This window comes from Cucurbita pepo, chromosome LG19, assembly GCF_002806865.2.
Source record: "Cucurbita pepo subsp. pepo cultivar mu-cu-16 chromosome LG19, ASM280686v2, whole genome shotgun sequence".
Taxonomy (NCBI): domain Eukaryota; kingdom Viridiplantae; phylum Streptophyta; class Magnoliopsida; order Cucurbitales; family Cucurbitaceae; genus Cucurbita; species Cucurbita pepo.
In genome coordinates, this window is record NC_036656.1 from 6,560,735 (window position 1) to 6,582,421 (window position 21,687).

At 37.5% G+C, this 21,687-nt stretch overlaps 3 protein-coding genes across 7 annotated transcripts; 1 reads left to right on the forward strand and 2 right to left on the reverse strand.

The window, feature by feature from the left end:
* The first annotated feature begins 587 nt into the window (after positions 1-587).
* Positions 588-5,858, forward strand: LOC111781586 (MLO-like protein 8). The gene is made up of 15 exons (XM_023662269.1): positions 588-1,438; positions 1,760-1,817; positions 1,945-2,174; positions 2,268-2,384; positions 2,662-2,722; positions 2,834-2,922; positions 3,602-3,676; positions 3,756-3,844; positions 3,949-3,998; positions 4,082-4,122; positions 4,204-4,377; positions 4,796-4,831; positions 4,979-5,046; positions 5,182-5,242; positions 5,323-5,858. Exons 1-15 carry the CDS (start codon positions 1,256-1,258, stop codon positions 5,713-5,715), a joined length of 1,725 nt encoding a protein of 574 aa, XP_023518037.1. The 5' UTR covers positions 588-1,255; the 3' UTR covers positions 5,716-5,858.
* Positions 5,859-6,077: 219 nt separating this feature from the next.
* LOC111781584 (plant intracellular Ras-group-related LRR protein 4-like) lies at positions 6,078-9,810 on the reverse strand. 4 transcript variants are annotated; one of them, XM_023662268.1, is made up of 5 exons: positions 9,659-9,810; positions 9,548-9,592; positions 8,437-9,131; positions 7,455-8,368; positions 6,078-7,366 (listed from the first exon to the last, which is right to left on the reverse strand). In XM_023662268.1, the coding sequence occupies exons 3-5, from the start codon at positions 9,107-9,109 to the stop codon at positions 7,220-7,222; spliced, it is 1,734 nt and encodes a 577-aa protein (XP_023518036.1). In that variant the 5' UTR covers positions 9,110-9,131; positions 9,548-9,592; positions 9,659-9,810; the 3' UTR covers positions 6,078-7,219. The 4 variants fall into 4 exon arrangements, with proteins under 4 accessions (XP_023518036.1, XP_023518033.1, XP_023518034.1 ...); XM_023662265.1 differs by having other exon boundaries at positions 9,523-9,592; XM_023662266.1 differs by lacking the exon at positions 9,548-9,592.
* A 2,649-nt stretch (positions 9,811-12,459) lies between these two features.
* Positions 12,460-21,603, reverse strand: LOC111781475 (trafficking protein particle complex subunit 11). 2 transcript variants are annotated; one of them, XM_023662087.1, is made up of 9 exons: positions 21,106-21,603; positions 20,964-21,025; positions 20,779-20,893; positions 20,542-20,665; positions 19,961-20,041; positions 17,608-17,949; positions 16,293-16,459; positions 15,372-16,210; positions 12,460-14,643 (listed from the first exon to the last, which is right to left on the reverse strand). In XM_023662087.1, exons 1-9 carry the CDS (start codon positions 21,456-21,458, stop codon positions 13,142-13,144), a joined length of 3,585 nt encoding a protein of 1,194 aa, XP_023517855.1. In that variant the 5' UTR covers positions 21,459-21,603; the 3' UTR covers positions 12,460-13,141. The 2 variants fall into 2 exon arrangements, with proteins under 2 accessions (XP_023517855.1, XP_023517856.1); XM_023662088.1 differs by lacking the exon at positions 21,106-21,603 and having other exon boundaries at positions 20,779-20,906; positions 20,964-21,019.
* Positions 21,604-21,687: the final 84 nt, after the last annotated feature.

A 21,687-nucleotide genomic window follows, 5' to 3' on the forward strand; every position in this document is an offset into this window, starting at 1 on the left:
TCGAGATAAGAAATAATCAAAATATAATAAAATAAAAAATTGAAATGGATTATTGAATAAAAAAATAAAATATAAAAATAATATTGGGAAAAGAATTGACCATGTCATTGTCATTGGAGGGTAATGTTTATTAGGGTGACGCAAATGGGGAAATAATAAAATAAAATAAAATAAAAGACATTAATTTGTGATAATGAATTTCACAATTATTACGGAAAAGACAGGACTATCCATTTATTTATATTTCTAATTAAAATAATTTTAATTTAAAGTCGGTCAATATAAATAAAATATATTTTAAAATAAAAAAATTTGAGTAGTTGAACCCTAAAAAATAATTGAAAATTTAAAATATATTTGGAATTTTGATTTAAGGTACATAAAAAAAATTAAATATTTAGAAAATTTAAAATTTATTTTTTAAAAGTTAAAATTTAAGGATTTATCAACACAAACTGACAAAAGTAAAAAATTTAATATAGACTGAAATATATATAAAACATTAATTATTATTATGATATTATAAAAACTTACAAAAAGAAAAAGAAAACTCTGTAATTTCATTGGTGAATCTGTCGTCTACTTCATCAATTCTGGCGGTAATCTAGGCGCTGCGCTAATTTGATAGCCGAAACGCGTGGACTTGGTTTCTGTAGTGATCTTGTTCCAATTCCAAAAAGAAATGTATTCTTCAAATTCAATGCAAAAAGTGAAAAAAGAACGCAAAATCGCAGTGATTTCTGGTTTCGAATCCAAAATCTTCACCTACGAAGGTCAGAAATGGTGCGTTCTTGTGTTGTAATTTACCGCACGCAGCCGCCCAGTTCCAATAGCTCTCCTCCGTTGACTAAGTTCTTCGATTTTCCCCAATCTAAAGCTCACCCAAATAAATGCGGCTTATTACTGTTTTCAGAAACCCCAGGTTTTGCAGTTATGGGTAATCGATGACTGAGGCGATGGACCCAGTTCGAAAATGAACGCGTTTCTCTTCTTTAGATCAAGGGTTCTTGTGGGTCTCTGTTTAAGTCGGTCAATCTTTGTGTTATTTTAATCCCCAATGCGAATGTGCCCCCACTAAGCTGTCTACCTTGAAGGGAAGACTTCTTCTTCCTGCCTGCCGTCTTTCGTTTCCATTTCTCATATATAGTTGGCTCTATTCTGTGCGATCAACTTCATTTTGGTGCTGTTTGAGTCAGACCCATCTTCTATATATCTTTGTTTGCTTGCATTTGGGTTTGTGTTTGGTAGCTGAGAAATGTTGCTGGTTTATTACCTGTGTTTGAGTTTGTTGTGGGGCAAATCGTTGGCGGCTCCTGCCGGCGGCGATGGCACCACGAGGGAGCTTGATCAGACTCCGACATGGGCTGTTGCTGGTGTTTGTGCTGTTATCATCATTATTTCTATCACCTTGGAGAAACTCCTTCATAAAGCTGGAACGGTGGGTTTGTGTTTCCTTGTTGTCGTGATTGTGGAATTGAATTCATCTTGGTTCTTCTCATTACCTTCTTTCTAGTCTTCTCTCGTTCTTCCATGGATACTTTGGTTCTTTCTTCTTCTTCTTCATCTTTTTATAGTCATTACCCTGTTGAATTTTTCTCCAGTTTTTGCTAGTTTTGGAGTTCTTTATGTGTTTATTTTTGGGTACCACGAGTTTTTGTATTTGTCTCTAATGGGGATGACTGAAATTGAAAATGGGTATCAGTTTAATCTGAATTATAGATATCTGATATCACCGTGTTCCTCTGTTTTGGTCATTCAGTGGCTTACAGATAAGCATAAGAGAGCTCTTTATGAAGCTCTGGAGAAGGTTAAAGCTGGTATGTTCAACAACTCTGAAAGTCAATTCATTATCTCTTGTTCTATCTTTTTACTTTTGCCTATGAATTTTGATGGATCAGCAAACTTGAATAAGTAAATTCATGATTGATTTGTTTTTGGTTGCAGAGCTGATGATTCTGGGCTTCATTTCACTGCTCCTCACCTTTGGCCAGAGCTACATCATTAAAATCTGCATTCCCACAGGGGTTGCAAACACTATGTTACCGTGTGCAGCAGCTAAGGATGACAAAATGGAAAAGGATGCTGGCGGAGCCGATGAAGGTGAGCATCATCGACGACTTCTATGGTATGAACGGAGGTACCTGGCTGCTGTTGGCCCTGTTAGTTGCAAGGATGTAAGAACCTTTATTTGGATACATTGTTCTTGACTGTCTAGCTCCATTGTCTCGAACATATTTTGTAAAAATCTCAAACCAATTTGTTTACAGGATCATGTGCCGCTTATATCTATCTCAGGATTGCATCAGCTGCACTTGTTTATCTTCTTCTTAGCTGTATTTCATGTAGTATACAGCGCCATCACAATGATGCTTGGGAGACTAAAGGTATGCTCAATGTTAAGCTGCAAAAGAGTGTTTTCTATGGTTGCAAGAGTTTTTTACTATATTTTCTCATGAATCCAAGTTCATTATGCTAAGAAATTGGCACTCAAATCTTTTCCTTTCAAAAACAACTTTGAAAATGGGTTAACCATGTATCAAAATCTAAGACATCAACTACTGAAAGTGCCTTGAAAACAGAACGTTTTGGTATAGATTTGGCGATGTTTTTGCCTTTGTAAGTTGAAACTTCTACTCATGTCAATGTTTATATACATGACAGATTCGAGGTTGGAAGGCATGGGAGGAGGAGACCTCAACTCACAATTATGAGTTCTCAAATGGTATGTCACTATCTTTGTAGCCCAACTTTTGCCTGTTCTGTCCCAAACTTGGGTTTAATGATTTATTTCTCATGGATGGATCAGCCTAAACTAGATGAACTTGTGTTGCAGATAATGCACGATTCAGGCTTACTCACGAGACATCATTTGTGAGAGCCCACACGAGCTTTTGGGCAAAACTTCCTGTCTTTTTTTACATTGTAAGTTTTTTCTCCCAAGCTATGCAACTCTTAGTTACTAGTGATATCTTTTTGACTGTGGAACCACTTGGATTTAATCACTCGTGATCAATAAGGCAATGCTCGTAGATTGTGTATTTATGGAGATGGAATGGAGGAATTCAATCTTTATATATATATGACATTGCAAAGGAAATAGGCAATGCACAACCACACATCACCTTCACAAGGACAAAAGATGGTATCAGAGCTAGACACCGGGTGGTGTGCCAGCAAAGACGTTGAGTCCCGAAGGGGTGGACATCGGACGGAGTGTCAACGAGGACGCTGAGCCCCAAAGGGTGGATTGTGAGATCCCACATTGATTGGAGAGAGGAACAAGTGCCAGCGAGACGTTCGACCTCGAAGGGGGTGGACTGTGAGATCCCACATCGATTGGAGAGAGAAATGAGTGTCAGTGAGGACGCTGGGCCCAAAGGGGTGGATTGTGAGATCCCACATCGGTTGGAAAGGGGAACGAAACACTCTTTATGAGGGTGTGGAAACCTCTCCCTAGCAGCCACGTTTTAAAAACTTTGAGGGGAGACTAAAAGGGAAAGTCCAAAGGAGACGCTAACTGTGGACTGTTACAAAATTCATTACACTTAACTAGAGATATGAATATCATGGTTCAGACTCCTAAAATACATTAACTTTGCAGGGATGCTTCTTCCGACAATTTTTCAGGTCCGTTGGTAAGGCTGACTACTTGGCATTACGCAATGGATTCATCGCCGTGAGTTTTCGATTCCCAGCTACCTGCTGATCATAAACAACTTATTTGTTCCTTTTATGACAGTGCTCTATATCTGTAGGTTCATCTAGCTCCGGGAAGTAAGTTTGACTTCCAAAAATATATTAAAAGGTCCTTAGAAGATGACTACAAGATTATTGTGGGAGTGAGGTAAAAATTAGATATAGAGTTCTATGTTTTCATGGAGGGATCTTTTCTTCCAAATGACTGAACCTCTACATGTCCTGATCTTTCTTATTTAACGCCGTTCGCAGTCCCGTGCTTTGGGCATCGTTCGTCGTCTTCTTACTTATAAACGTTTATGGTGAGCTTGTTGATCCTAATAACGCTCTTTTGCAATCCATACTTCAGGAGCTAGTTGATACTGATATACTATCTTCTTTACAGGATGGCAGGCATTGTTTTGGACATCCTTAATCCCTGTGATTGTAAGGAGTCTTTCTTTTTAGGGACACCATTTTAGGTTGAACTGATTATTAAAAGTTTCTAAGAACTTCTATCAATGGCAGATAATCCTGGCTGTTGGAACAAAGCTTCAGGGAGTTATGACAAACATGGCTCTTGAAATTACAGAAAGACATGCTGTTGTCCAAGGAATTCCTCTTGTTCAGGCATCAGATAAATATTTTTGGTTTGGCAAGCCTCAGCTGGTTCTTTATCTCATCCACTTCGCTTTATTTTCGGTAATCACGAACGAGATTCTTGGCTTCGTTTAGATCTTCTCTTCATCTGATAATAAATCTTCTAGTGTTTGTGTGAAATTCCACATCGGTTGGGGAGGAAAACGAAGCATTCTTTATATGGGTGTAGAAACCTCTTCATAGTAGACGCGCTTTAAAAACATTGAGGGAAACCCCGAAAGGGAAAGCTCAAAGAGGACAATATCTGTGAGCGATGGACTTGGGCCGTTACAGTTTTGTTGGTCTAGCTCATTCCTAGGATTTAATTAATGTTCTTGCCTTTTGTATGTGGTACTGATGATCAGAATGATGTGATTAGTCTAATTTCGTCAAGCATATTAAGATCACAGTAACATAATGTTTAGAATTATTTGTAAAGATTGATACTAATTAGCCCTTTGTTCTTACTGTTTTTATGCAGAATGCATTCCAAATAACGTATTTCTTCTGGATTTGGGTAATTTCTCCTCCTTTTCTTAAATAAAAAGTTCGTAAACAAAATCATTATCGAACAAGATACAAGTTACGAAATCATCCTCATTGCCCGAATCACGCTCTTCTACTGAGGTGTAACTCGAGAAATGTCAAATTTTGTCGTGTGCAGTATTCGTTCGGGCTAAAATCCTGCTTCCATACTGATTTCAAGCTCGCAATTATAAAAATCGGTCTCGGGTAAGTCAACTCCTTTCATGCTACTCTTGGGATATGAACTGAACTTTCTGTTGAAAATGTCTGTTTTGTATCTGCTGATATATTATTCGGATCGGTTCGAGTTAAACGGGTTGTGTTTTGATGATGGATTTGCAGGGTTGGTGTTCTTTGTCTTTGCAGCTACATTACTCTTCCACTATATGCTCTTGTGACTCAGGTACTAATGAGTTTTCTGCTGTCCTTGAAACTGTTTGATCAGTATAATCTTTGCTGATCTTGTGGGATATGGCTATGCAGATGGGCACACGTATGAAGAAGTCAATCTTTGATGAACAAACATCAAAGGCACTCAAAAAGTGGCGCATGGCTGTTAAGAAGAAGCAAGGAAAGTCCCCAACTCGAAAACTCGGTAGCCCGAGCGCTTCGCCGATGCATTCATCATCAGGATACACATTGCATCGTTTCAAGACCACAGGTCACTCAAACGGATCATCCATGTACGACGAGAACGAGGCATCGGATTACGAAGTAGATCCCGTGTCGCCTAAAACACCGGCTGCAAATTTTACAGTTAGAGTAGACGCTGGTGATGGACATGAGAACGAAATAATGGAATCCCAGCATTCAGAAAGAAGGAATGAAGATGATTTCTCATTTGCCAAACCTGCACCCACCAAAGGCTCTGCTTAACCTTTTGAGTTAGTTTTTTTTTCACACGTGGAAGGCAATGTAGCACATAATTTGTATATTCTTGCGGTTGTTAATAAATTGTTGGATGATTGTTGCTCAAAATTTTAATTTGAATATGATGAATGAGTATCTCAGGACTCGAATGCGGTGTCTATGGCAAAGAAGTCAAAGATGATCTCCATATTCGGCACTTGATGACTTCGATATTCCCTCGCGACTTAGTCACGATAGTTAGGTTACTCACTTTGTGTTTTTGAGAGTGAAAATTATCTTACGTACCAATACGAGTCTTTCAACATCATAGAAAAATTCTCTAAGAAGTCACCTAATATGTAAAAGCAAACCTGGTAAGAAAAATGATGTAATTTCAACCGAAAATTATATTATTTAATTACTATTTTGATAAATCAAATAAATATTCGTTCATTCTGCCCTACTTGAAATTATAAACTTAGACAATTATATTCCTAAAATACAAAATTCACTAAAGAAAAAAAGAAAAAAAGAAAAGATAAAATTACAAAGACAGAGAGGGGAGGAATCCTCTACGGTGTGATGCAGAGTTCGTTGCAGTTGACTCATTACATGAAGCCCAGTTTCGCCTCTGATTCCTCACAGCCCTGTAACACCACTATTAACAACTCTATTTCAGCTTCCTGCCCATATCCCATGTCTTCATCAACTGTGATGAATCAAAGTTTTTATTTTTCTTTTCAAATCAATGGGATTTCTTCAAAAACGCTTCTCAAAATTAGATCTCTAACCTCTTAGTCGAAACTATATGTCTTAACTAGCTCAACTATGGACAGACTTTCTAGTTTCGAAGTAAACTTACTTGGAGGATTTCCTCAAAAACACGTCGGGAGAAGGGTTTTTGAATCTCTAACCTCTTAGTCGAGACTATATGTCTTAACTAGCTCAACTATGGACAGACTTTTAAGTTTCGAAGCAAACTTACTTGGAGGATTTCCTCAAAAACACGTCGGGAGAAGGGTTTTTGAATCTCTAACCTCTTAGTCGAGACTATATGTCTTAACTAGCTCAACTATGGACAGACTTTTAAGTTTCGAAGCAAACTTACTTGGAGGATTTCCTCAAAAACACGTCGGGAGAAGGGTTTTTGAATCTCTAACCTCTTAGTCGAGACTATATGTCTTAACTAGCTCAACTATGGACAGACTTTTAAGTTTCGAAGCAAACTTACTTGGAGGATTTCCTCAAAAACACGTCGGGAGAAGGGTTTTTGAATCTCTAACCTCTTAGTCGAGACTATATGTCTTAACTAGCTCAACTATGGACAACTATGGACAGACTTTTAAGTTTCGAAGCAAACTTACTTGGAGGATTTCCTCAAAAACACGTTCGGAGAAGGATTTTTGAATCTCTAACCTCTTAATCGAGAAGATATGTCTTAACTTGCTCAAGTATGGACAGACTTTCAAGTTTCGAGGCGAGGTTACTTAGAAAAAAGATGGCTTGTTCTTCTCTACAATGGTGTAAGTGATTAAGCCCTCAAGTTGCTTATTGGGTTGCTCTGCCTTTGGTTTGAACCACGTACGAGGAACATATGGCACCACTTCTTTTTCTGTCTAACTGGCTGTGATCTGACTTCTCTATTCTCATGTAGATCAATCATGTATTGAACAACAGCCTGCGATATGGGGACAGGACAAGCCTGAGTTAGACAATTCGAGCAATGTAAGCAGTTTATGAGACGAACAGCGTGTTATGTTCGTTACCTGAGCGCCCTTTTCGAATATCTGTCTCGGGGGTACTTCAAAAGGATTCTCTTCTGCTCGTAGCACGCAAAGCTGAGTTAGCATTCTGAACGAACCGGGAAGAAACCGAATCTGGTTATTGCTAATATCCAGTTCTTCAAGCATTTCTAGATTCCCGATCGACCTCGGTAGTGATTGCAGATCAGCAAAGTTGTTTCCGATGTTCATCTTGACGAGTCTAGTGGCGAAACATAAGCTCTCTGGCACGGATTCAAGCTCATTAAAACTTACATCAAGCTCCCTCAGATTCACAAGAGAGGACATGGTTGTTGTCAATTGTCTGAGGTTGTTATAACGCACAGACAAAATCTCTAGTGTCTCAATCTTTCCTATAGCTTCAGGAAGCGCTTTAAGCCGGTTATAATCGGCAGTCAGCTCCCGGAGCGATATACACCGACCAATCGTATGAGGAATCTCTTCGATATTGTTCGTCTCCACATTCAATCTTCTCAGCCTCACAAGATTACCAATGGATTCAGGAAGTGAAGTGAGCAAATTTGAACTCAGATCAATATCCTCAAGATGAATCAGCTTCCCAAAAGCAGCAGGAAGAGATACCAACTGGTTTCCCCTGAGGTCCAAATGAACCAAACTGGTGAGATCTGTGAAAGGGCCAGGAAGTTCGCTGATCCTATTGGCATGCAAATCCAATTTCTCCAACTGGGAAAGTGCTCCAATGGCTTCTGGTAGAGCCACAAGACGATTCTCAGACAAATCTAAAGACACCAAACTGGTTAGCTTCCCTATAGTATCAGGCAGCCATTCTACTTGGCTCATCAGCTTGTTCCGGAGATCAAGCTTTCGACTGCCGCCCTTCCTTGCTTTCTCAATGAAACTAGCCAGAGACATCAAGTTATATTTGTCACCATCTTTACCTAAGCATACAAAAGATTTCGTGTTAAAACAAGAACACTTGGAAGAATGGAAGATAGAGATTACCCACCTGAAGAATTTGCAAGTTTTAAGGATGGATCTTTAATAAAGGGTGAGGAAGAAACGCCTGGTCTAGCTCCAAAGCCATCCATATACGCCGCTGGCTTGCCTTTTGGGACATAACTATCATCTCGAGAGAATAATTGAGTGGTGGTTTTTGTAGGTCCATTGTCGGACTTGTATAACAAGCTTGAAGGGGCGGCGGCGGTTGAGGTACTGATACTCCCAGACACAGAAGGAACGGCGGAGGTTCTGTTCTGATTAGCGGTAGAAGCTGAATGGAAAGTAGAGGAAAGGGTATTGGGAGTTTGTGAAGAGGTTGAAGAGGTTGAAGGAGTAGAAACGCACTTCGAAGCTCTTTGAAGCATTTCGTCGAACAGGTAGTGGACATCTTCAATTTCCAGCAATTTCAAGGCTTCCCACTTGTCTTCTTTGCTTTTGAAGGCGATGAAATTCCTCTGCATATCGAGCAAGATCTTTGAAAGCTCTTCTGGGACGCCTTGGTTCTTGGTTTGTCTTTCAATGGCTTCGAGTTTCATTTGGGATTCCTTATCGACATTGCTAATCAGGACCCTGGCACCTTCGACTTCATCAATTCCAGGCCGGACCGGCAAAGATCTGTGAAGTTTCATAATCTCACCCACCACTTCTTGAGTGGTTTTAGGAGAAATCAACGCCTCCATTTTCTCTCAACTCCAATCCAATCTTTAAAACACCGAAAAACACCCAAAATTAAAGAACCATTCAAGACTTGAAACAACTCATTCAGATTTTTGTTTTTGTTTTTCACTTTCTTCAAANAAAAAAAAAAAAAAAAAAAAAAAAAAAAAAAAAAAAAAAAAAAAAAAAAAGAAACACAATCGACCAACTGAAAAGGAAATGCTCAAACAAGTTCTTTGAATTTCGCAAGAAATTAAATGAAGCCACCCGCCCCTCACAGTACCAAAAACAGCAACGACAACAAGAACACAGAGCAAAACCCCACCAAGATCAGAGAAAAGAAAGAACCCCAGTATTCAAAGCTTCAAAGATCAGAGAAAAGAACTTCGAAAATTGAAACAAAAAAAAAAATTAAACCGAAAGAACAGTAATTAACTGGAAATGGGTAATGGGAAACAGAAATTGAGAGGGATTTTGGAAGAGAAAAACGATCGCCAGCAGAGAAACTGCAAAAAAAAGGAAGAAAATGGATTGAGATTGAAATGGTTGGGATGATAATGAATCACCAATACCTTTTAAAATCGAGTGAGTTGATGAGAAGGTGAGGTTGCAATGGTTTTAGATTACAAATCCAGCTATTTCCATGCTGCCCTCTGCCCCCCGTTGTTTAACCGTTTGTTCCTCTGCCATTCTTTGATTTATCCTCTTCATATTTAGTATCCATTTTGATGCGAGTTTTGTACTGCCTCATCAAATTGGCTATCCACTTTTTAGGATATGCTATGTTCACTTGAAAGTGATGGGCAAATGGACTCGCTTGCACCATAACACAAACGACAAACTTGATAATATGTTCAACTTTCTTTTTATTATAAGTTCGGATCCACTCTTCGACTGAATTCACGCTTCTTGAAGAGACTCATTCCTCTTCTAGATGTACGTCTCGAGAAAGTTTAGGTTGGCTCCCAGCTCCATCTCGGTCGACATCCTACTCTTGAAACAGTGGAGTCTTGGACCGAACTATTCGCTGTTGTATTGCCCAAACGGATAAAGGACTTTTCGTGAGTATCGATTCGTGTATAGCTTAGTAGATAAGACATCGATTATAAGTGTTAATACTCGAGTACCATTTAGCTGCTCTCTTAGTCACAGTTACCTATACGGAATAGGCAAGTGTGAAACGAGAGAGGGAAAATGGGCATGAAATATGACGAGGACGGGCGAGATACACTGATGAGGTGTTCGAGTTTTTTGTCCCTTTAGTCGAGCGTTAAGTTGAAAAAATAGCTACCTCTTAATAACGGTTAGATGTTTGTCGTGCATTTAGTGGGTTGAAAATAGTTGGGTTGGGAGTGAGGGTGACCTAACAAGGTCACAGGCAATGGCAATTGGTTTGTCACGGATGAGAAGTGAAACCTCTTTTTCTTTTGTTCTTCCATTATCAAAACCACACATCGCTGTTCTTAAATAACAACAAAAGAAGCTGTCTTCATGTGCTAATGTTTATAGCCATTACCATTTCAATTTCAAATAATATAATTTTAATTTTTTTTAATTTCAAAAATATCTTACTTCCTATTTATTAATATTTTCTTTTTTGATTTTGTAAAAATATTTTAAGATCTTAACTAAAATATAAAAAATAATTTTTTATCAATAACTCTACTAATAATTTGAAAAATTAATTTAATTGTGAAAATGGAAGATTTTTTGTTTTATTTAGTGGAAGAATATTATAATTAATGAAAATTAATCCTAATTTTTTCTTTAAACCATGATAATCTAAAAATTAATCTCAAATATATATATATATATATATTCTAGATTAATATTTTAATCGCTATAATATATATTTTGTTCAAATACTAACATTGAAATAAAATATATTATATGTATTTAAAAAATAAATGTTGAAAAATGACAATTAACTTTTCCTCTTACTTCATCTTAGATATTTAAAAATATATTTAATTTAAATTTAAATTTTAAATATGGACAGTAAATAAAAATATAATAATGATTTAATTTAAAATAGAGAGGGATGGAAATGAAGGTGGGGAGTGGCAAAAAGGTAAATAAAAGAAAAGACAGCGACAGACCAATTGGAAGTGAGAGACTAAATTAAAAAAATTAAAAAAATTCAAATGAAATGTCCACGTGTCTATCTTCTGATGGACGACACGTGTTGGTTGTTGCACACCATCCCTGCCAACCGTATCCAGCTGTCACCCCTCTTCACGCTATAACCGTTTCTTTATCTACCTTTTTCTTGACACATTGGCCTCCAACTCATTTCTTTTCTATTTTCTTTTTATAAAATTTAAAATTTAAATATTATAAATTACGATATTTTAAAAATATCTAATAAATGTATAAAAAAAAAAGTTTAATAGACGTTTAAGATATCCTTTTGATAATTTTATATAGAGAACTGATCTTCTAGTGTTCGGTTCTTTGGATTATCACGAAACATCTAGGAATCGAAATTGAATTACAAATATAATTCTTTGAATGATTGAAGTTTATTAACTTTAATGTATATATAATTCTATCAACATTACAAGTCTATTAATGATATATTAATATTCCTATATGATATTCGTCTTTCACTAATACGCTACAGTAACGTATTGAAACATATCATTAAAGGATTAATATTCATATTTTTTTTTATAAGGTTATGAGTTATAGACTTTAATCACATATCGAGGTCGAAGATAATCATGATAAAGTTAGATTCTAAATCATGCAATTGTTATGAAAGTATTTAATCGTTGATATACTTTAGTCACATAATGGGTCTATCATAAATATTTCATATTTTTTAAGAAACGAACTATTTTACATAGTTGAGTTGGTTAACTTAGTCATAGGACTCGTACTAAGGAGACTCTTATTGTGATTGAAGTCGACCACTGATAGGGTCTTATGACTTATTGACTTCATTGGACTTGTACTAGTCTTCTTTTTTCCTACTTTTGTTATAAAAAAAAATAAAAAAAAAAAAAAAAAAAAAAATTAAAGTTTAAATATCTTTAATACAAAATTAAAAAATTAAAAAATTAAAAAAATCTATTAAAACTATTTAAGGTGAGAAATAAAGAAGAGTTTTGAGAAATGAAGAAAAAATGGAAAGAAAAGAGATGGACATTAATTGTGGAGGGCGGCCTGAGAAGGGGCTCACGTGCCGTGTTATCTCCCCTGTCTCGGCTACAAGCTACACTGCACAAACAAAAACAAGCTTCAGATCACAAATTCACATGCCATGGAGGTTGGCTTATAATGGCCCCCTAACCAAATTCCCTGATGGAGCTTGTCTCCCTTCCCAACCCCACATTCTCATCTCCATTTCTTCTTTCCCCTTCTTCCTTCTCTCACAAACTATAATATATTATTACTACTTTCACAGCTCAAAGTAGCTGCTCATTTCTGCAAATGAATCTCTAAGCACAATTTTCTATTGGAAATAAACAGAAGATTCTTTTCAAAATCAATACAATAAATCTATGATCAATCAGTATCACCATGTTTATAAACAACTCAAAAGGCAGAGTACCAAAAAGGGGAGCGAAGTTTCCAACTCATAATAGTTGTGATTAGTTGTGTGGAAATGCCTGCAATCTCTCTTTATCTTCTTCTTCTTCATGATAAGACTGACACATCCAAGAGACATCGGGGCATCTTTTTGGGTACCATGATTCGGATTCCGACGGGATGCCTGTCAATGGAGTAATCAATTTGATGGTTCAGCGCCTACCATGGTGAAGGCTGAAGAAGTGGGATGATATGATGGTCTTCCCTTTTGTTTTTTGTTTTGGGAGGGGAAATATTTCCTCATGACGTAAACTCTTTTAGGGTATTATTACAAAGTGTTGTGTACCCAACTGGTGGCCTCGACAAAATCCCAGTCCCTGTCTTCGTCTAATTAATCAGATACATGATTATCAGGACTTGAAATGCTAAAAACACCCCCACATCAGTCCAGCTAATCAATCAGAAATATCAGAAGTTGGAATACTAAAAACATCCCCACGTCAGTCCACAAGTCACTTCCTTCAAGAAAGGCTGGTAGATATTGGACCACTAGACTCTGGTCCTGCGTCTCCCTTGTCAGCCAACTCGCAGGGGGGCTTTGATGGAAACACAAAAACAGTAGATTCCGCCATTGAAGGCTGAAAGCTAGCAGAATATCTTGCTGAGGTTAAAGTAAATCTGGGTAACTGCAGCATACCTGAGGCCAAAGGAACCAGCTTGTAGCCAAGGACGTGCTCGGATACAGGGAGTATTGAAATTGTGTCATCATGAGAACCAGATATCACAAAGCTCTGTACATCTGCTAGAGAAAACTTGACTTCCTGTAATAGCTTTGATTGGTTCTTAATCTTAATAAAGTATGTGAATGGATCTCCGAGGATGGCATAAGGAGGACTCTCCATGCACACAATTAAAGGCGAGAACTCTATATCGACATCAGGAAGACTCTGTGTTGTCAAGACTGAACCAACATTAGCATCATATTGGTCTTCAGTCTTTGAGTGTCTTTTCCATCTAAGTAACACATTTCCTAACCTAATCTGCTTTGATGAATTTATCTCGGAAGTAACAGTGAAAACCTTCTTAAATTCTTCTCCAGGCGTGAGAAGAGCTGGGTCTACAAGGTTACTACTAGCATTTTTTATGGAACACGACTTTTCTTCGGTCCCATCATTATCTGCTTCAATTGACATGGATAATAGTTGCAATGGGACCTCAGTGCAATTCTGGGCACTGATCACCAGTATGCAAGTTTCGTTTAGAGGCAGAGATAATGACTGATCAGACTGAGGGATTGCTTTAGTTCTTGAAAGCAACAACGCATCCCGCCTGAAAGGCAGCAAAATGTGATGACCAATTGTGACAGCAGGCTTTCCATCAATCTGCAAGCTCCTGTGAACATTGATTTTTTGAGCATTTGGATCATCGCTAAGTGGAGAGTAACCCAGGGACACATAAAGCATAATGGGTTTAGCCCGGTGCCATTTAATTTGCAGTTTGCAGGACCAGGGCTCTCCACGTTTTAGAAATGGAACAGAAATCAGTCCGAAGGACTGCTTAATCTTCATTGCTTCATCAGAAATCAAATGTGAGTCTGCATTATCCTCCATACCAGAAATGCCAAGAAGCTCAACATGATGGCTACTAGAAAAGGATTCTGTTTCTCTTGGGCTAAACAAACCACCTCCCCGCACATCAACCAGGTTGATCTTTAACTCGCCAGAGTGAATATCAGGACCCTTGGAGACCACGGTTACAGGTACTATGAAAGTCTCTCCAACTAATGCAGGGGTAGAAGCGCTTAAAATTAGATCCACTTCTGGGTCAAGCTCTTCAACCTGGATTGTCTTCAGGCCAGAAAAGGCTAGAGCGGGATCCTTTGTTGGGAGTGTCTCCAGGTGATTTTCAAACTTCCAAACAGGTAAATCATCCATCGAAGCAGGGCTTTCAGCTCGGCAACAGATTGTAAAGTTTGGCCGTATCTTTGCAATAACTGATGTGCATTCGAGTTTTCCACTTTGATCTGAATAAAAAAAAAACATTAGCATAAACCTCAAATTCTTATAATCATAATACCATATGTACATATACATGTGTACATATACATAATACCTCAAAAAAAACATTAGCATAAACCTCAAATTCTTATAATCATAATACCATATGTACATATACATGTGTAGCTAGCTAGCTACCTGCATACATACCTATGAATATCAGTATACGTATCTCTCACTCTCTAGATATATATTATCAAAAGCAGCAATCTACTAACAAAAACATACACCTAGGATAACAGAAACTCACTCTTGGCACGCACGGGGAAAAAAACTGAAATGGTTCGAATATTCAGAATATAGTTAGATGTGAAAATGAGAACAGTATCACATCTCCAATTATGCCAGGATAAAAAAAATCTTGATCAGATATACACCCAAGATTCTACCCACATCCGATTATAAGCAGTATTTTGGAAAAGTTATGAACAAAAGAAAATGAAATTCATGAACACCCTTCAGAACCATTATGAACCTGATATAAAATCAAAGCTCCCCTTGGTTTTGTGGGGATATCAGATAGGGGTATACAAGGGTTAGGTTGGGCCGATCGGGTTATCTGTTAAAATAAACACCCCTAATACCAAATATCTCATCTCCATTTTTTTAATATCTTAACCTCTTCAATCTTTGTTTACCAAAAAAGTTTATATATACCAAAATTCCAAGAACGCATGAGAAAAAACTAAATTACCAGATTTAATTTGATATGTCATCCGTAGCCATTTATTTGAGGAAAGTGCAAGAGAAGGAGCTTGCTCAACTCTGTGACCATCTTGATCACTGGCCATCGCAGCTGAAGGAAGTCTTTCAGCATTTACTACGATAAAGTTACACTCCGACTGATTAAAGTGAACTTCTAATTGATCAAGTTCAATGGTAAGAGGCAAGTGGGATAGAAGTGACACGGTAATCAGAGTAGGCACCCCAGGCTTGATTACTTGTTCATGAAAAGCAACTGAAGCAAGAAGCACCAATCTAAGAGGGCTCACTAGATCAATTTCAAGATGTACAGGATTGTCTCCCGTTACTTTGAGTTCTTTGCCATGTTCAACTGAGGCCAACACTGATTCTTCATCAACTAGATTAAATATTTCGTTGTGGATTTTTTCCCTATTGTCTAGAGTTGCAGGGTTCACTGGGCAGCAATCTTTGGATCTGAGAGACAGCATATGAACATCAAATGATATGGGAAGTGCAGCCATTTCAAGAGAGTACTCCAAGTAATCTTTCACAATACCATGTTTCCTAGACAAATCTCGCAGGTAACTGAGGACTTCCCATAACAAAGTGATCCATCCCTCCCTCCTATATAAACTTGCAACGTTATCAAAATGTCTTTTTGCCTCTTCTAAATTGTCCATTGCATAATGCTCTTTAGCAATCTGGCATGCACAAAAAGAGCTCATTCTCTGAGCTTTGGCATGGCTATACGACTCATAAGCTTTCTTGAGGAGAGTAATCATATGAAATGGTTCTTGATGCTTCTTTTCTCCAGCAATGGTATTATTCAGAAACTCTTTATCTGTAACACTGCATGTATGAGACAAGTCGAAGTTTAGATATAAAAGCATATATGAAAGAGGAATTATGAATTTACTTATTCAACACTTACGTTTGCATGAGCGTTACATCAACTTGTTCAAGTAACCTACAATACTGCCCCACATATACTGACGGTACCAAAGACTCGGTAGTTTTTTCCAATTCATCAGCATTTATGTACATTGATGATATCAGTTCAAAAGATGATCTCTTCTCCTTCAGATAGTTAGCGGCTAACTGTTTCAAGGGTGAGTTTCTGGATCAAATACATTATCTTCCCAACTTCATTAAGTTCAAGCAAATATTTATAGCTTAGTTAGATTGAATGTTATAAAAAAAACAAGAAAAGATCAGATATATGTTGGTAATGACCAAAGCTCGACTGCAAGTTGAATAAGCTATGACCCTAAACAAGTTGTCAAGAAACGTATTCCCAAAGCAATGAAGGAACAGTACCTTGAATGCTTTAGGCTACCAAGAATTCTGGTAGGTATACGATTAATGAAAGAACATTGAATATTATATATCAAAAGAACCAATGTTCTAATAGCATAACTAAGTTAAAGTGCCAACAGTTTTCCAGAAAAGATCATATATCACTCGGTTCACATGAACAAATGTACAGATGACATGTATTTTGTATAGAGTTATGTAGAGGCAAGAGGTGTGGAGAATTATTCACTTCTATGCTTTTCTTCCATTTTTTATTTTATTAGGGATCTTTGTAACTACACTTGATAGTTGATCAACAATAATTGGTGTGAGGTTTTCCTGTATTCTCCTCCCCTTCTACATGCGTCTTTGAGCAGATTTTTAATCTTTCATCATTTTAAATGGAAGTCTTCCTAACACCACTCCGAACAAAAAGAAACATAACTAATAGATACGAAGTTTCACAAATTTCTCTTCATTTGCGAATTTTCTTTTTCTCCCAAAAGATTTATTTTTTATGAGATGTATCAAACTGGAAGTCTCAATAACAGCAAATCTAATAAAACCCCCAAATCAATCATATTGCAACTGTCCCTTTTCTTCTAAAGCTATATTGTTGAGTTAAGAACGTGTTTCTTCTTTTTAGACAAGAACTATGGTACTTTTCTAAGGTAACTCTAATAATCGCAGGACTGACTTGTTTTCTCTCAATTCTAATTTAAGGCTGATAGATATAGTCGGCATGTCTACTTTCAAGCAAGTACATAAGGGAAAAAAAGGAAGGAACTACAAGTAGTGATTTTTCGGGCATAATGTTTACTGTAGTAAAATTATTGAATAAGTACTTTTCAGAATAGAAAAGAATATAATTATTCAAGTAGGCAGGAAAAGAGGATCCAATCATTCCATTCCCAATGAAGTTTACTGGAAGTAATAAGAAGGAAGGTTCATGCCTGATAGTAATAAGCTGAATGAAACTCCCATTCAGTTAAAGGCTTGTTTCCAGTGCCTAGACCCAGTGCTGGGATGCTAAGACTAGTTGTTGAGCTTGTCTCTAGCAACTCGGCAAATACCATAAATTGTCTACTCATCCATTCCCAGTGAAGAAATTCAGTATCTGGCTCTCCAATTAGCCTACTGTACAAGGTAATGTGTTGGCGGAACCATGTCACTGCTTCAACGACCTTTCCACTATGCAATAACAAGGTTGATATCTTAAAATGCAATTGCTCTGCAACTGTTTTAATCTCAACCAACCGCTGAATTGATAGTGACCTTGTTGGTAACCCTGAAATCTGCACATAGAGTAAGAAATATTTAATGGTGAAAATAGACCATGACTGCCTCTCCATACCTCTCTCAAGATATAGACACATATGCCCACTACAACGAGAAACTTTAAAATAAGTTTGGGTTGCATCCAAATAAATATTAATTTTGTTATTCTTTTGACAAGACCCTACTAAATGTAACCATTAAGGATTGACATATCATAAACCAATTGTTGAGGTGTAATCTACTCAGAATTATAATCTTAACGTCCCATGAATTTTCCAAAAACAATTGTTGTCAATTAAAAAGTAGTCTTGTGATCTTAGTCAAGATACATTTCCACAGTTTTTTTTTTTTTTTTTTTTTGGGAATGAAAAAGCACATTTATAGTGCAACATGAAATATTTTGCAAGGACGTAGAAAAAAACCAGCCCAACTAGAGGAGTACAGATTCCACTAACTAAGAAGCTCACTCCAATCCAAAAGGATAAGACCTAACTGATGGTTATAAAAAACCAAAGAAATCGATGCCCATAAAGAGGTGTTAAATCTAACAATATCCCAAACCTCATTGGCAGATCTCTCTACCCCTAAAAATCTCATTGTTCCTCTTAAGCTAGAAACCCCATTAAAAAATAAATATACACGCCTGCCAAAGGACTCAGCCTCTTATCTCAGAAAGGGGGGGTCTGAAGAGTCATCATAGAACAACAAACTCTATTCGAGCCAAGCATACCCTAAAAGAGGCCCAACAACAATCTCAAATGACTTGAGGAAACTGACAGCCCCACAAAATGTGGCCAAAATCCTCCGATGCTCACCTACACGACGCACATCATTGTGAACCAAGGAAAAAAATAAAATAAAAGAGAAAGCAAAGGCTCCAAGGAAGGAGGGCGAAGGGACACATAATAAGTGAAAAAAAGAATTAGATGAAAAAGTATGCTTAAGGATTGGTGGTCCAAAGATACATGTCCCTCCTCATACTCACATGAACATCACCTAGAAGCAAAAGAAGAGACATCAAGACAACATATGTCCAAAGAAAGAAGAATAGAGTTACTCCACAATCGAACTTAATTAAGGTTTGATTGAATGGCTCAAATGCAATCTACCACAAGAATTACTTGAAATCTTAGAAATGACAAAGATGATGCTCAAATTTCTAACAGTAAAAGTATCAACTTGAGAGCTCAATTCCATACATCCAAAGTCTGATATTTATAGCTTCTCCACACAAGAAACCTCCAACCCTTCAAATGTCCACTAAAAGAAGTTAGGACCATGATTGACATACCTTCCCACTACCTTTCAAATGTCCACTACAAGAAATGTGAGTATGAGGAGGGACACGTATCTTCATTCCCCTCTCCAACTGTGATTGGCAAAGATCCATGTTCAAATGTCCACCCACTACAAGAAATGTGAGTACGAGGAGGGACTTGTATTTTCATTCCCCTCTCCAACTGTGATTGGCAAAGATACATGTCTCTCCTCCTTATAAGGGAGAGGTTTCCACATCCTTATAAGGAATGCTTCGTACTCCTCTCCAAACGATGTGGGATCTCACACCCATGTTCCACTTCAACCTTGCAAATGTTGACTTCCAAATCTCCAAAAGGTCCTTCCTCACTTGAGTCAGCTTGTGACACATAAAATAGAGGTTGAATCAAGCCTATCGAATTTTGTGAATGAAGAATGAATGCTTATTGAATCTTGGCCTTGGATCGTGTAATAAGTCTAGTTGGAACATTTGGAACACCACAATCCTTATCATTAACCCCCTATCCTCTTTTTTTATCTATAGGTGCTACCATCGGTTTTCAATATCGCTGATTGTAGTTGGATTCTATTGCAGCAAAGCACAACATGAATAAGGTATTTGACTTTATCTCAATCTACCACTTACCTAAGATTTATAAAAATAAAAAGGCAAACATATGACAATAAACAACCCAAAATCCCAAAATAAAGCATCACTCAACTGGCACACGCAAAAGAAAATGAAAGTTAACATTGTAAACAACAATATACCTCCCACAGCTTGTTGTAGGCATCCTCATAAAAGCGTAAAGCTTCAATCCAGTCACTTAGGAACTCTGCATAAACGGCAGCCTAGCACAGGATGGCATAAAGACGAATCAAGACGAATCGAACAACTCCAGAACAAAGAACAACATATGCAAGCATAGAATTTCTGTATACAGTGTAATAGTGTAGTACGAAGAATTGTGGTACTGTTACCTACTTGTGGGGATTTTTTTGCGAAGCTATGCACCTTTCTGATGTTAAAATACATTCTACTAACTAGAGTTGTACTCTTCTATCGTAATTATTTTTTCACACACGAACTTGATAAAGGCTGAAAGGGTAGATCTTTGAAAGACGTCTATTTTCTAAAAATTGTTAAGAGTGCATTATTTATCTTCAAGACCCTCTTCAGATAAGTCTAAGCAATAATGTTGGCAGAGGTGACTGAATAACGTTACCATGGATCAGGACCAGTCAAAATTTCATTCTTAGGTAAAAATCCGTTAAATGGAAGTAAATTGTAAAACATCCTTATGAATCATCTGAGAAGTTTGATTACTGCGTTGTGAGAGAAGAGAACTTACTTTAAAGCAATACCGAATATTCAACTCAGTGTAACTGGAGGTCCTCTTTTCAATTCGTGTTTTCAACTTCCTTCCTTCATCTTTATAGAATACATTTGCTAGCTCTGAGAAGGAGTTCCGTAGCCTGCGCAAGGGCGTTACAAATAATATTCACGAATTTGCTGCTTTTCAAGTTGGTAACAAACAAGTGCACGTGCGTTGCAAAAACATGGAGGAAATGCAAGAAAAGGGAAATGCCTGTGAAGGGATTGCGATAAATCCGAAGCATCATTAGGCTTAACAAAGATGACATATTTCGTGTCCACTTCAGCACGTTTGCGCAGAGCAATCATTCGATCCTCGTTGATATCATCTGCATTGAAAACCTTAAATGTATATATAATTACAAAAAATGAACAATCAGCCGTGGACAATGTGTTTACCTTTGGAATCAGAATGGACAATAATGACAACTAACTTGATGTTCCTCGAACGAGTCACAGCTCTGGAAATCGAATCGAATTGATTTCAGATTAAATTGCTAGTTCAATTAACAAAGAACAGTGCAAAGTAAAAAGGAAATACTTGAGGTGATCGAGATCGGAGCAGAGCTGAAGCCACTGGGCAGGATCGCCAGAAACATGAAGAGAGGGGAAAAGAGCAGCAACAACAGCAGGAACCTTGGTCCGACGCTTAAGAAGCCAATCCCTCTTGAGAATACCGGGAGGAGGAGTGGAAAGAGAAGGTTCAGAGGATTCCTTGGAGGAAGGAAGAAGGAGGAGAAAGGAGATATTGGAGAGGTCGGGGAAGGCAAGGGTGTGGATCGGAGGCTGCTCGGAAAGGAGGTGGTTGGAGATGGTGGGATGAAGGTCGGGGCATCCGACGAGCGATATTAGCCTCACAGGCGGCGTTCGAAGCTCTTCTGGGTAATTCTGCATTCTTCTTCTTCTTCTTCTTCTTCTTCAATGGATTCCTTCAACAGTCGTTGCAGGGAGAAGAATCAAGAGGAGAATGGCGGATCTGCAGTGTTGCAGGATTGTGATGGAATCAACAAGAACTCACGACTGAAGGGTGAAATTGGCGACGGTCAGATGTAAATTCTAAATTCTAAATTATAAAATTGAACTCAAAAAATTAAAATTAAAAAAAAAAAAAAAAAAAAAAAAA

Excerpts from the sequence above, each read along its gene's own strand:
- LOC111781475 (XM_023662087.1), bottom strand. The coding sequence starts at position 21,458 with ATGCAGAATTACCCAGAAGAGCTTCGAACGCCGCCTGTGAGGCTAATA. Across the intron at positions 21,026-21,105 it reads TCCGATCTCGATCACCTCAA|AGCTGTGACTCGTTCGAGGA; the intron begins GTATTTCCTTTT and ends TTCGATTTCCAG. Across the intron at positions 20,666-20,778 it reads TTATCGCAATCCCTTCACAG|GCTACGGAACTCCTTCTCAG; the intron begins GCATTTCCCTTT and ends GCCCTTGCGCAG.
- LOC111781586 (XM_023662269.1), top strand. The coding sequence starts at position 1,256 with ATGTTGCTGGTTTATTACCTGTGTTTGAGTTTGTTGTGGGGCAAATCG. Across the intron at positions 4,378-4,795 it reads TCCACTTCGCTTTATTTTCG|AATGCATTCCAAATAACGTA; the intron begins GTAATCACGAAC and ends GTTTTTATGCAG. Across the intron at positions 5,243-5,322 it reads TATATGCTCTTGTGACTCAG|ATGGGCACACGTATGAAGAA; the intron begins GTACTAATGAGT and ends ATGGCTATGCAG.
- LOC111781584 (XM_023662266.1), bottom strand. The coding sequence starts at position 9,109 with ATGGAGGCGTTGATTTCTCCTAAAACCACTCAAGAAGTGGTGGGTGAG. Across the intron at positions 8,369-8,436 it reads AAAACTTGCAAATTCTTCAG|GTAAAGATGGTGACAAATAT; the intron begins GTGGGTAATCTC and ends TTGTATGCTTAG. Across the intron at positions 7,367-7,454 it reads TATTCGAAAAGGGCGCTCAG|GCTGTTGTTCAATACATGAT; the intron begins GTAACGAACATA and ends CCCATATCGCAG.